Source organism: Polyodon spathula, unplaced genomic scaffold (genome assembly GCF_017654505.1).
Source record: "Polyodon spathula isolate WHYD16114869_AA unplaced genomic scaffold, ASM1765450v1 scaffolds_1438, whole genome shotgun sequence".
In the NCBI taxonomy this organism is placed as follows: Eukaryota; Metazoa; Chordata; class Actinopteri; order Acipenseriformes; family Polyodontidae; genus Polyodon; species Polyodon spathula.
The window spans coordinates 6,981-20,676 of record NW_024472918.1 but is presented as its reverse complement, the minus strand read 5'-3'; the positions used below and the strand labels follow the sequence as shown (position 1 = coordinate 20,676).

The window sequence follows — 13,696 nt, the reverse complement described above, 5'->3', positions numbered from 1 at the left end:
ACTGCTTTGGAACCTGCCGGCCAGTTTAGTTTGCTTCCGGTATATGATTGCACAAACTGCATTTCATTCAAATGTCTTCAACGAAAAAGACACCAGCTGCATCAAAGATCAGAAATCTTTCTGCTAAAGATTGCTCTGTCCAGTACAAGAAAGGGGACATTCCACGTGTCTTAAAGAGGTGGACATAAAAACTAAACATTATACAATTTAGCGTGGACTGTTTTTCAGGAACGCATTTAAATATTTAGGGACACTTGTTGTAGAATAACAAGAGAAAATGATACATTTTGAAAGCGACAACGCAATTTTTTTTTTCTGCTTTAATACAAATTATATTTCATCGTGAAATACCTCTTTTTAGACCTACAAATAATAGATTTTAAGTGACAAAAGAAAATACACATGGATTGATAACTGGTCTTGTTTTTGCAGACGTACAGAAAACGCTTCTCATTCCAACCCCCAGCAATGCCACCCTCTAGTTTAATGTACAAGAAAAAGAAATGGCAAAGAATAAATAGTTTTTTTTCTATATAATGAAGGGGTGTATGTTAGGCCCTAAATAAGGAACCACGACGATTAACTGTATAAAAAATAAAAGCCATTACAAATCCATAAAATCAAAAGGGAGCAATAAAAAGCCATCTTGTGTTTGCTTTTCATTATGGCACAACAACTGGGGATAAACTACTAAAGCTGGCACATTGTGTTAAAGCACTACTCCCAGCAACCCTGTGCGAAAAGTTAGCCCCCAGAAAGGGGAGTCGAATGATATCTTCCTTGATGGATCTGTCCGTGGCTTGAGGCTGTTTTTCCCGTTGGAGGCAAGCAAAATGCACTTTTCTTCTGGTGGAAGACAAACCAGTGATTAGTTCAGGCAGTACATGCTGCTGAACATCAAGCAGATGCAAACATATTTGTAACTACACTTGTGTTCTTGCATAACGTTGGCCTGGGAGTAGTTTAGTCTTGTAACAAGATACCCCAGGAAAGAATGGACCTTGAGATACCTCACACTAACGAAAGCGGAACTTCAGGATTGGCGATTGGCAGATTGCTTTGGATTGATGTGCTATGCTTTTAGTTACATGTTTACCAGCATACTCAAGCCTGGAGATGCGATTTCCATAGCTTTCATTTCAGGGGTTTTAGTTTTTTTGTTAAATGTTACATTAAATCGTTTCTTGCCATAGGCCAACTGACATCTTTCGCTCCATGGACATTCCTTTGGGAAACTTTCCTGTGGTTTCTTGAGACCAGAACAGTCTGAAATCTGTAGAAAATAAAAACAAAAAACAGTACGTAAATCTGTCTTTCAACAGCATGGCATTTACAAACTACAGTAATACAGTGGCAATTAAAAGGCTTATATCCAAGCATGCACACTGTAGGACAAAGCAACTAAAGATCACAAGTCTGCCATTCACGCATTAATTTCATATGTACTCAAACCCTTGCTTTCTCGCACGACTTCAGTGATCACTAAGTGCCGTTCATATCGAGATGACTCCATGTGACTGATATTTAGTTCCCCAAGGCTGCTTCACGAACCTGAGAATCAAAAAGGGTGTTCCTATGACAATTATAATGTATCATCCTGAATTTAACATCCATGCAGGCTAAAGGGTATTTTTGCTTGGCTTTGAATTCACAAGCATATGCACAGGCTCCAAATAATTTAGCTGGTATGAACGCCAATGGCTCATGTTTCCTTTAGCATTTACAGCACTGCTGTACACCGGCACAAACTAGCCAACATTTTAACTGAAGATGTATTGAATTGATTTTAATCTTTTAGAGAATCTTAATGCATTGTAAACCACTGTAATACTGGATGTGAAAATCTATGTAAAATGTCAAATTAATACAAAAGCCAAATATAACAATGAATATAAACGCTGAATATAGCCTACTTTTTTTAAATGTGTATGGTATTTTAAATGGTAAACGACCGTTAACGCAGATGGTTTGAACGTCTGATCTATTATATATGCATTCCTAAAATTCTAGGTGATGCTGAACTTTTGGCCACATTTGCAGACCACTGTCTGAAATCTCTTACCCTTGCCCTTTTAAAAACTATCAGTCGTTGTGGGATGCTTTGTAGAATCTTTCAAACTAGTAAAACACAGTTTTTATTGGACGAACTGTATAAAATGAGTAGTCACATTCATTTCTACTGTTAGAAACGGGACATCAAATAAATACAATAAATCTTCAACAAACTCATTAGCAAACACAGCGTTCATTCTTTTCTCCTCTTCTTTCTTGATTTTCCCACACTCTGATGAGCTTAGCCCAGGGGTGTCAGAGAATTAGCTGGGATTTGTTGCATCTTCTCCTCCATCTCTCAACGTGCACCATTTGAGTGCCTCCGTAGAGCTACTGATACAGACTGTACATCCTACAATTTCAAGGCTTCAGTAAATGCAGCACAAGCACTTCTTCTTTGCTCTCTTGTTAATGTAAACTAAATCAATGTGTTTATTTCAAAAACAGCAGACCTTCAGAAGGTGAAGTCATGGGGTCTGCAGCAGATGCTTGAGAGGACCGGGAATTAATTTACTGTACTTTCGTCCTTTGCCAAGCAGAAGCAAATCCCACTAGTTGACTCTTGGCTGAAGAATGCAACTTTGTTTTAAAAGGATTTTACAAGTTGTTTCTCTGTTTTGCTTTTTAAATACTTTTTTTTTTCTAGTTTTCACCACACCAACCTTGGAAAGCACAAAGGCTATAACGAGGGTGTGCAAAGTTGTCCCTTCCACTCCTGGGCTTCGTTCCAAGCCGGTTCCTTTTGAGCCTGCATTCGCTAGCTTCCAGAGAGCAGCAAGCCAAATATAAGTTTCAAGAGGCTTTAGTGAACTGCTGACCCAGATTCATGAATGAATCCATGTCCTATTGTTAATACAGGAAACACACAACCTAACATTTTTAAGATGCGCATTTGTCATCACCACCCTTCAGTGTTCACTAGCAGAGAGGCAGCAGAGGCTGCTGTGATATGGCAGGGTCTATTCAATTGATCTAAACAGTTGGCGGGTGTAATACCAGATAATAGAGGCTTATGTAAATGCAGAAATACACCATATTGAAAAGGTCTCTAAAATTCTGTATGCATTTCACAGCAGCACAACCCTGCCTTCTTTTGGTAGCATTCTGGGAAAACCAGGCGTACAAATGATGGTGGTTTGTGTGTCAGCATTGTCAAGAGGAAAATTAAACTGAAGAATTCTCCAGTTTGTCACTCTCCACAGGAAAGGCAGATCGTTTCCATTAATAATAGATCAGATAGGGGGTTTTGCAGAAGATTGCGTGATCCGATCTGAAAGGCAGGTGCTCCTCTGTGATTTCCCAGCACCAGTGTACTGAAGCTCAGCGTGAAGCACCAAGTTATATAGCGACTGCAGGTACGCCTCTTAAGAGAACAGTGCTTCCTTCCAAGTTACAGCTATGGCCAAACATCTTAATCACCCTATAGCACTACCTCATTCTGCTTCATAAAGTCGAACGAACCCTGATGAATAATGTTAATATATTATGTCTAAATCTTGACATTCTAGGTGATGCAAAACTTTTAGCCACAGCTAAAGAGGCATCATGCTATGCATGTAAATGTTTTACTTTGGGAGAATCGACGATCTGAGCCACTTGCTATATTTTCTTTGCAGCTCACTATGGCAACCTCTAGCAGGACTATAGCAGAGTTCAGCCTAGACTGAAAGACCGATTTCAGAGCAATCTGACCATACAGACTTCTGATTGGTCTGAGAGCAGCTCAACTCAGACCTGCAGTTCAAATGAAAACTGGACCAACAAATCCATTCCATCATGGCTTGTCTTTTCAAAAACGCTGTGCGCAAGCAAGATAATTGCCTACCGTTCAGGATTTCATTTGAGTACAGTGTACCTATACATTTCTTACTAAAGGCTTTCAATAATAAAATCTCATTCTGTTACACTTTGTAGTTTGCATCCTCTTTCACTGCATTTATTCCTAATATAGATTAAAATAAAACTATGGCGATCTAGTAAAACATTTTCCTTATTCACTGTTGTGCCATTTATCTTTCATCATTCTTGTTTTTGTTTTTTTTAATTATCTTTATTATATCAAATGTGCATTTAAAATAACTTCCTAACTTTTAAAGATGTATTTTATCCAAAGAGTATACGTGTCTGCCCTTGAAAAACCATCTAAAATCTAAAGCGGCCCAAAGCATATGATGCAAGACGGGTGTCTTGGGGGCTGGCACTGATATTTAAGGTTCAATGGTGACTTACTGTATGAACCAAACTAAGAGAAACCAAAAGATGCCCACAAGCACAGCTTGACACCTTCATATTTATTTTGCCTTTTTAAAGATTTGCACTTTACAATAAAAGCATGGGTTTTAAGTTTGTAACACCTAATTTTGTCATATAATTTGTTCCAGCTGTGTGCTTGCTTTGGTATAAGCAAGGGCAGCCTGCCATCAACCAATCTTACACTACATGCAAAAAATGTTAAAATTAAAATATTTGTTTTCAATTAGTGCATACAATTGATCCTCAGCATGCAAGGCTCTTCCTGTTTGTACAGTACTTCAGGTAATGGTTAAAATGCTCTCTTCTTTTTTTAAAAATTAATAATTAAATGAATGTGCATGTGTTTTGCTCCACTATTTACGCTGAAACATGGTCCTGAATATTTAATATAGCTAAGAGAAACGTGTGTGTTAAGGGGGAGTCATTTGCACAGTGCTTTGCACAGACGCAAGAGAAACAGAACAGCCTTTTCTCAATACATTCACATAAGCACTACTTAAAGTGGCAGCCTCATTCAATTTAAACTGCACGAATCCAGCTCCTAACCACGCACTTTTTTCCTACTTGGCACGCCCATCATGTTCCGATTCCTCCCAAGGAGCAGCAGCCTCTTTCTCCACCTCCTCACAGTCCTACCAGAAAATGACTTTGTGCGAGTTCACCTCTAAATCTGCACGCAACAGAATCTTTACCCCAAACCAGAACCTAAGAGCAGTCACACACTCGGTCTATTTTCAGTGTCACGTATGGGGAGTGAAGGTTGGGCAGCCTTTTCCTGCTGAAGTTAACAATAACGTCACAAGCCAAGCCTGCTGACCAAGACTTGACAAAAGTTAAATAGTTTCTTTATGTGTCAAGAATGAGACACAACCACTGCTGCATATTATTATAGAGAAATTCTGGTTCACAAAGGCTCTTCAAGACACTATACAGCCTACTGTCACACACACACAAGTACATCTGCAATGTAAATAACAGTAAGTGCAAGGACAGTGGGGTACTGACAGCAAGTCATGTGCTGCCAGCCTCAGATTACCTTCATTATGCATAGTGGGGCAAACTAACGAAATTTAGGATGGAAATAAGACTCCATAGTAGTTTCACCCATTCCAGGTTTTAATACAAGCTAGATTAGCCGCAATGTGTATGAAATAAGATCAGGTGTGTCATAGTAAAACCAGGAATGGACTGAACTGCTATGCAATGGGAGTCTTATTTCCATCCCTGGACATTTTCTTTTTAAAAAAAAAAAAAAAAAAAAAAAAAAACATATCTTTCGATATACAAAAATAAATAAATAAATAAAATATAAAAACTATTTTGGAGTTGTTCTGCTTCTCTAAAGCAGTTTGTTATGCAGTCTCAGAAAGAAGGGAATTGATTTCATTTTGAGACTCTGCGGTAAACTGCACCCTGCTAAAACCCTGCTAATTAGTTTAAAAGCATGAGCAGGACTGTGAAAAACGACTCTCCAGCTAGGGAAGGGATATCAGCCAAACTTCCTGCTCACAGGAGAGACTGTGCATTAACCATCTGAAGCCAACAGCCTGCTCCTCTGTACAGCATGGACCTAAACTCCTTACAGTTTTCTGCATAGGTTAATCCTATTTATTGAAACCCCACAGAGAGATCTGTCCATTATAACACACAGGGGTAAACTTACCTATGGAGAGTCACTCTTAGCAACTCCTAACATTTCTGTTCATTGGATTTTATTCTCTTGAACTACTGATAATTGAGACCCAAAGAACTTAACCCTTAGATTTTAAGAAACACTAATAACCAATAGAAAATCATTTCCAAAGCATCTGCTTACTTTATCTCACAATTATCTTTTTTTCCCTGATTACATAGAAATAACAATTTTGTATACAGAGAATAATGTACTTAGACAGGCCAAGTAAGATGTCCATCTTCTCTACTCGTAATTATAGCCAAGAGAACACCACGCTGGCTTGATGTCCGACTGTTACCTCGAGTTCACCTAACTCCTGGGTTAACTAATCCTATCCTAAAATAGACTTGTACTTTGTTTAGATACAAAGTAAAAAAATTAATGAACTAACCCCAACGTGGTGTGCAAAGGTAAATCCAGTGCAGTAAAATGAAAATGTAAAAACTGCTATTTGCACTGAACACTGTTGCCATACAGGGCATGCTACTTGGTTCTTGGTTTCCACTCAGATCCATATCAAAGGCACACTCTCTCCAATACAGGAGTCAGTATGTAAGCAAATTCTTTTTTACCACGCTTTGAGTGCTGAATTAGATCCCTATGTTAAGGCAAAGAGGAGCGACTGCACATGAAATGCTGTGCTCCGACACCTGGGCTATTGCCGTCCCAATCAATGGCAAAGCAGGAGTGCATGCAGTGTTTTAAAAACAGACTGGAAGAGAACTTTCTTCTGCTCCAGGTGCTTACGTTTTTATTGCTGTACTGCAAAATTGTAATTGTCAGTTTATGGGCTGGGTGCAGCAAGTCAGCAGTAAACACTCAAAGCGGAAGTTAATTCACATTGATTGGTACTCACTTGCAAAGGTGCGCTTTCCTTGAATGGATTTATTTAACAGCTGCCTATAAATGCTTCTTAAAAGGCAGTACCAGTAGCAGTGCACACCTGTTGGTATTTCTGCAGACGTTTTTGAGGGTTGTGGAGTTTCAGTGCATTTGGTAAATATTAATATCAGTCCGACTATCTTGAAGCGAAACCTGAGAGAATTTTGTGAGCACAAGATTCCGCCCGCAGGCGGCCCCACGCAATAAAAAAATTAATAAACAAAACACATTGGCATCCAAGGTAAGCAACATTACCTTAAAAGGATAAAAGCAGGGTCTGACTTTAAAGCACTGAGCATCAGCATTTGAGCGAATTTCTCACTGTATTTATATAAGTGTTGAAATGTTTTATAAATTACAAAGTTTCTTTTAAGTAACAGTACAATATATACTTTATTAGAACCTGTACCAAACATTGCGCCACCGTGTTTGCCCTGGTCACAGCCTGGCAAAGTGGCATAGACGCCACAAGGTGGTGGAAGGTGCCCGAGGTATGTTAATTCCATCCAGTCAATAACATTTCACACACCAATACATGCGTGAGCATATCCAGGTTTGCTCTAAGCAGGTTCTGTGCTTGCGAACTCCTTTCTCAGGAGCTGTTAAGCAAAACTGCTGTAATAGAATCTACATCGGCAAGGAAGGGCCTCAGTTTAAATAAAAATGATTGCAAGATCTTAGAGATGAACATTTGCACAGATCCCTAATGCCATACGGTTCTCCTGGTTCATGCATGTAGAATACAAAACCACCTCCTTATTCAGATTTGCTGAAGTAGACCAGCGGGGACGGAAGCAGAAACAGACACATTACTCACCTGTGCTGCAGAAGAGAACAGTGTAGTAAACGTTTCACATGGGTTATTAAACAGGATGGAGTGAGGTTAATGGAAGCGCCGTCGATGCTGACATTACTCAATTAGTGAAGAGTCACTCTTTCATTCATTCAGTAAGGCAGGAAGGGAGCTGTCAGTGCATGCTTATTTTAACACAGTTACAGTAACACAGATTGCTCCCTGGCACATTCATTACAGAAACCTGATCCCACTTCTACAGCACGAAACAAAGTGGATTAAGTTAACATAAAAGGTCACGCATGTTTATTAGGTTTTGATCTTGCTAAATTCTTTTCAAAAGACAGTTATGATCGCACCACTTTGTGCTCGCTGAAATGTGTTCCAGGAGACTAGCGTAACAGCATTGTTTTTTAAGGAAGGTGCAGCAGTGGTAAACATCCCAGATGACATGAGTTTATGTACAAGTAGAGCTTATTAACATTAACAGAGACTTACATGGGGATACACGGCTGGATCAAGTTATTGACTTAAAGGGCACATAAGGATTTTTTAATTTTATTTTATTGTGATGCTACAACTGCTTGCGTAAGGAGCGTGTATTGTTTTAATTATTTATTTATTTACCACTTTCAACTTTTAAATTGCTTTACCTGCCTCAAGATGCATGGACCAATGAGCAGGAGGATGATGGGGAATGTAGTTCTGATAGGTCCATGCGGTTACATGGGAAGCCATCTTGAGGCAGGGAATGCAATTTAAAAGTTAAAAAAAGCTGTCAAAATGTAAAAAAAAACATTTAAAAACTATACACACACCTTACTTAAACAGTTGTAGCAACACAATAAAATAAAAAGGTCCTTATGTGCCCTTTAGATGGTTACAGTACCAGTATACAGACATTTCCCTGAAGAAAACACAATGACTTCCACTAACTTAGAGACAACTTTAGTTGAGTGTTTGGTGAATCAACAAGAATATGTTTCAATTACAAAGCTGACCGGAAACAGACGCATGAAAAAAAAAATCACGAAACAACATTAACAGGGTTTTAAAAAAAAAAAAAAAAAAAAAAAAGCTTACACACAACAAACTCTACACCCACAAAGCAGCTCCACACATTTTCCGGGCATTTTCTCAGCTGCAAAGCCGCTACTACTGCCTGCTAAAGAACTAATCAGAATATTACACAGCTGCACAGCAAAGGATCTATCTGTCAAGTCAACAGTAATGTCAATAAACAGATACACATTTTAAAATTGTAATAAACATTAACATATTCAGTCACTTGGAAAAATATACCGTATTCTTTAAAATTTAAGATGCAGCCCAAATTTCCCACCCTCAATCAAATAAACCTGCATTTACAAAGATACAACCTCATTTACGCATATGGAGCCAGTTAGCGTCTGTCTGCTGTCACACAGAGCATTACAGTTATGTGCTGCTTCTCATTTCCAGTCGTGATTACTCACACCTGTTTTGCTCCCAATATGTGAACTGTGGTACTGCTTGGCATGTTAAAAAAACACGGGGGACTGATCAGCATTTCCGATCTGTCCAAGCTGGTAGTGTTTGTTAGAACTGAGACTAATAACGAAACGCTGAAACTGTTAAAGCTTCTAAGCGAATGACGCTGCTTGGTAAACGTCTGCCTGTATGTAAGGGATGACTCGAGATTGGGCAGTAACGTTTTGGTTAGTCTTTTCTTGGCAGTAAGTCATGCTGCTGCTTGTGTAATCAGGCAGTGATGCCTTTGTTCATCTTTTCTCAGCAGTCAGTCACATTGCTGTTTGTGTACTCCGGTAGTCACATTTTTTGTTGGTGATTTTAATACATGCATCACTATACTGTACTTGAATTTAAGACTCGGGCGATTCATGAGTCTTAAAATGGTTTAAAAATTGTGCCTTAAATTGGAAGGAATACTGTAATCAAATTTTATTCAAGAGGGTTTAGGTTAATGAAACAGTTTTTTTGTAGTAGATGTTTCTGTACCATAAAACTACCGATCCAATAGGTAGCATTAGGCTTCTTCTAATAGAAGGAGTGAGGACCGGATTAACACTGCTAATTACACTCTCACGACCCGTGCCTTGTGAAGGTGCTCTTGAGCTCATGGAAATTGCATAGGAGCACCACGCTCAACGAATGTTATTATCCCTGTGAAATCACCATGCTCGTTGTCTAAGATTAGCACATGGGCAAGAGAGGAGTTTGAAACAAGCAGAAGAACCACTCCCAGTCCCAGAGCAATCTGTAACAGAGCAGTGTGTGAGTCTCTGCCACTTGGCTACCAGCAAGTCAAATTCCACAACAGAACAGAGTTTCCAGACTCATGGCACATTAAAAAGCACTGGATCCACAGTCCCCAAGAAAACATTTTTAATAAAATTTCAATTCAGGGCTTGACAGAGGCTGAATTCAAAATAACTTAGAATTGATCTTTAAAGAAGAAAATGGAGGCACAGTTTTTTTTAAAGATCAAAAGTCAATGACCCTCTTTGCTAAACTAAATTTGTTACATCCATTGTATTATTATTCCATTAGGCTACTGTGCCTCTTCCTGGGCCCTTGACAGAGACTAGATGTGTCACAGCAATAAGCAACCCTGACAAAGCCTATTGCAAGGTAATGGAACAAACACAGGGCTAAGTGCGACCTCTGTCCTCCAGAAAATGTGGCCCGGTTCACGCTCTTTCACAGCCCTTGGGTGCTGTGCTTACTTATTTGCTTGTTATGAGGATGACCACTGTGCACTTTAAAAGGGAGTCCTCAAAGGAAATGCCCTCATCTCCCCCCATGAAAAATACTAATTGAAAGCCAGAAATGCTTTCTGTGTTTTCAGTGACATTCTTCAAAACAAATTGACTGGTCTTGGACATCTTATCTGGTGCCTGCGCAGAGTGAGCAAGTTTAACTGTGAAAGCACCGGGTCTGTCACCACCGTCCCAGCTCAAAAACACACTCCCTGTTGTCTGCTGACTAGCTTTTTTGTTATACTTTGTAATAATCCATGCAAGCCTTTATATATGCAAGCTACAACAATGAATAGATCATTTTCTGTGACTTGTTCATAACCTTCTAGAGGTTTTCCATTACAATATACATCCTCCACCCTCTCTTAAAATGTACCTGTCTTTATGTTGTCATGCAAGTCAAATACTTCCAGCTCATAGTTTTGAAGGTCTCTCATTGCAAAAATAGAACTAGAAAACCAATTATTATTTTCACCCTAATGCTGTATTTGCTATACCTACAGGAAGCACCTAACTGATATCAGTTTTAATGAAATCATCTTTCTACCTTATTGGACCATTTGTAAGCTTGGAGAAGCTGGCTGTACAGAGGGGTCTTGTCCTGGACCGGATCCAGACTCAGCAATCCACTGTTGTGGAGGGGATGGCTTTCTGAGGGTCTTCCAACCAGGTTACTCAGACGCTCCAGTTCACTAAGCAACAAAAGGACAGTCAGTCTTACATATTATAACTGTTCTTTTTATAGAAAGACAATCACCTATAGTAAAATCAGAAAGGCAATGAGAAAGCCCAGTTTTGTTTCACACCTAATCAGAATATATTATCAGAATCTAAAAAGGCAATACAGTCAGATCAATTGCATATTTTAAGAAACAAAAACACCGCATCACAATTTTGAACTGCCACTCGAGTCCAGTCTCACAAATATTCCTTTGTCACAAACACGTTTCCATTTTGTAGTCTGGAGTATAACCAGATGGGTATGCCTGTGACTCATACCTTGCAATTCCAAAGGGAAATCGTTTTGAGACCTGGGGTACAGACTCTATCATGACACACAGGCTGCTGCATCAATTGGACCACTCACCTCTGTCGTTTTCAAAGTGACTGACAGTAACACAACATGACTGGCAGCTACTGCGTGGGTTACTTCTTCTCCTGGATGGGTAGCAGCTTAGTTATAATTTAACCAGAAAGGCGCTTTTATTTTTGGTTTTGTTACAGCAGAGGGCAGTTGAGTCTGTCAACCTCCCGCTAAACTAACATACTGTATTCAGTAATTAGCATATAATAACGAATAATCACGTTTTATACTACGTGAATGCCTATCTTAAATGGTGACAGTTATTGTCTGAATGGGATTTGGCAGCCGTTTGTGCAGATTTGGGGGAGGGACGCGCACTTCATATTAATTACACTGTATCCTGCAAAAGCAATAGAGCGTGCATTTAATTTTCTGTAGCTTACTACATATTACATCTGACTTCCAGATAGGTCCGGGATTATTACTTACTAGCACTGCGATCATGGTTGCAGCCTGGCTACACAAAAGCAATTTCACAATCGACTCACTTGAGATCCCGGTTGACAGATTGCAGGTTGTCTTGAAAGTCGGCGATGAAAGCCTTCTCCCTGCCTTCAAGGGTCTCTTTGTTTTTCATGCCATCTTTCAGGGAGTCGAAAACCCGAGTTACGCTGGAGCGAAGCGCCTGAATAGCGTTGATTGCCAGGGAAAAAGCTTCCAAATTCACTCCAACGCTCACAACTTCCGCCATCTTTCCACCAGGCGACCGAACTGCTTGCCAACAGCCCGGCCACTGTAATAGGCGTCATTTACCTAGCGACATGGGAGTTGTAGTTTTATAACTAGAGTACGGGAGTCGAGCCGAAAGTAAAGAATTCGGCCCATTTCAAAGTTACTTTGGTGGCAGCGTTTTTTTTTTTTTGTTAAAGGGGGAACTAATATTTTAATTAAACATTCAACAATAATGGCTAACTGCTGTTTCAAAGGAAATGCACTTGTAACTGAACTGAAAACATGACGTGAACATATTAGAAATTATATATATACTGAAAACATATACGTGAACATATATAGAAATTATATATATAAATTGCTTTTGTGTAGCCATATGATCGCAGTGCTAGTAAGTAATAATCCCGGACCTATCTGGAAGTCAGATGTAATATGTAGTAAGCTACAGAAAATTAAATGCACGCTCTATATATATATATATATATATATATATATATATATATATATGATATATATATATATATATATATATATATATAGTTTGAATAGCTTAGTATTCCTGAGAATGAACCAATATGATATATTCTGACAGTTAAAATGTGTGCTCTATTTTCAACTTGTCAATATGTTCTTACTAATTCAAACGGCTCCAGCGCTACAGGGGTTATTAAAGCATATAAAATAACAGTTAGCGATGAAACAACGTATTAGTCATAGTCATAAAACACACTGCCTATACTGTAAATTCTGCTACAGCCTAATAAACCAAAGAAGCACCTACGACCCTCAGCCCCTCATCACATGCCTGAGCTTGCGTTAATTAATTTCTTCTATATTTCGCCTCAAGAAATCCCAGGTGGATTGTGCTGTGTTAATGCAATCGACCCTCGTACAATTCATCTTTATATTGAACTGCTTTTTAATCCATGTGATTTTAATAGTGCATAAATAAATAATGAAGATATAAAAAGTGGTTCTAACACATAGCTTGATTGGAAGTCTGCAGAAGTGCGTGAGGTGGATAATTGTATATTATTAATTATAGGGTTTATGTGAGCTTTTCCTGAGGACCTATTGTAAATGTATCCTTGTGCCGTGAGAAAAACGGTGTGCATGTTTTATATTAAAGACTGACTGTTTGTTATGCGGATTGAACCCCTGACATTTGACTCTGTCATACACAAGAGGCATCTTTCTGGTGTCGCGCAGACTCAGTGAACACTGACTTTTTCTAATCCCTTAAACTGTGGCAGAGGGTTCCATATTCAAGACTGTACAAGATACTATCTCAAGAGTAACATTCTAGCCATCAGATTTTACTACTGAGTTCCACACATAACTTCTCTTGAAGGGTTAGACCATGGAGAAACGGTCATGCGTGCCCACAGAGCAGAAGATTCTTCACATGAATTTACAATGATCTCGGTCGCCTATGGTTGTGGCACACACCATTCTGACAAAATTTTAGATTTTTTGTCCAACCCGTATGCATCCACATCATAAAAGCTTTAACATAACATCAATAT

At 39.0% G+C, this 13,696-nt stretch overlaps 1 protein-coding gene across 2 annotated transcripts in view; it reads right to left on the bottom strand.

Moving 5' to 3' along the window:
- The window catches only part of med27 (mediator complex subunit 27), a 59,659-nt gene extending 47,444 nt beyond the window's left edge, over nucleotides 1-12,215 (bottom strand). For both annotated transcript variants that reach the window (XM_041242914.1, XM_041242915.1), the window contains exons 1-2: nucleotides 11,987-12,215; nucleotides 10,962-11,106 (exon numbers count right to left, since the gene is read on the bottom strand). In XM_041242914.1, the coding sequence (XP_041098848.1) occupies nucleotides 10,962-11,106; nucleotides 11,987-12,189 (348 nt within the window). In that variant the 5' untranslated portion in view covers nucleotides 12,190-12,215. The remainder of the gene's footprint in view (nucleotides 1-10,961; nucleotides 11,107-11,986) is intronic.
- Nucleotides 12,216-13,696: the final 1,481 nt, after the last annotated feature.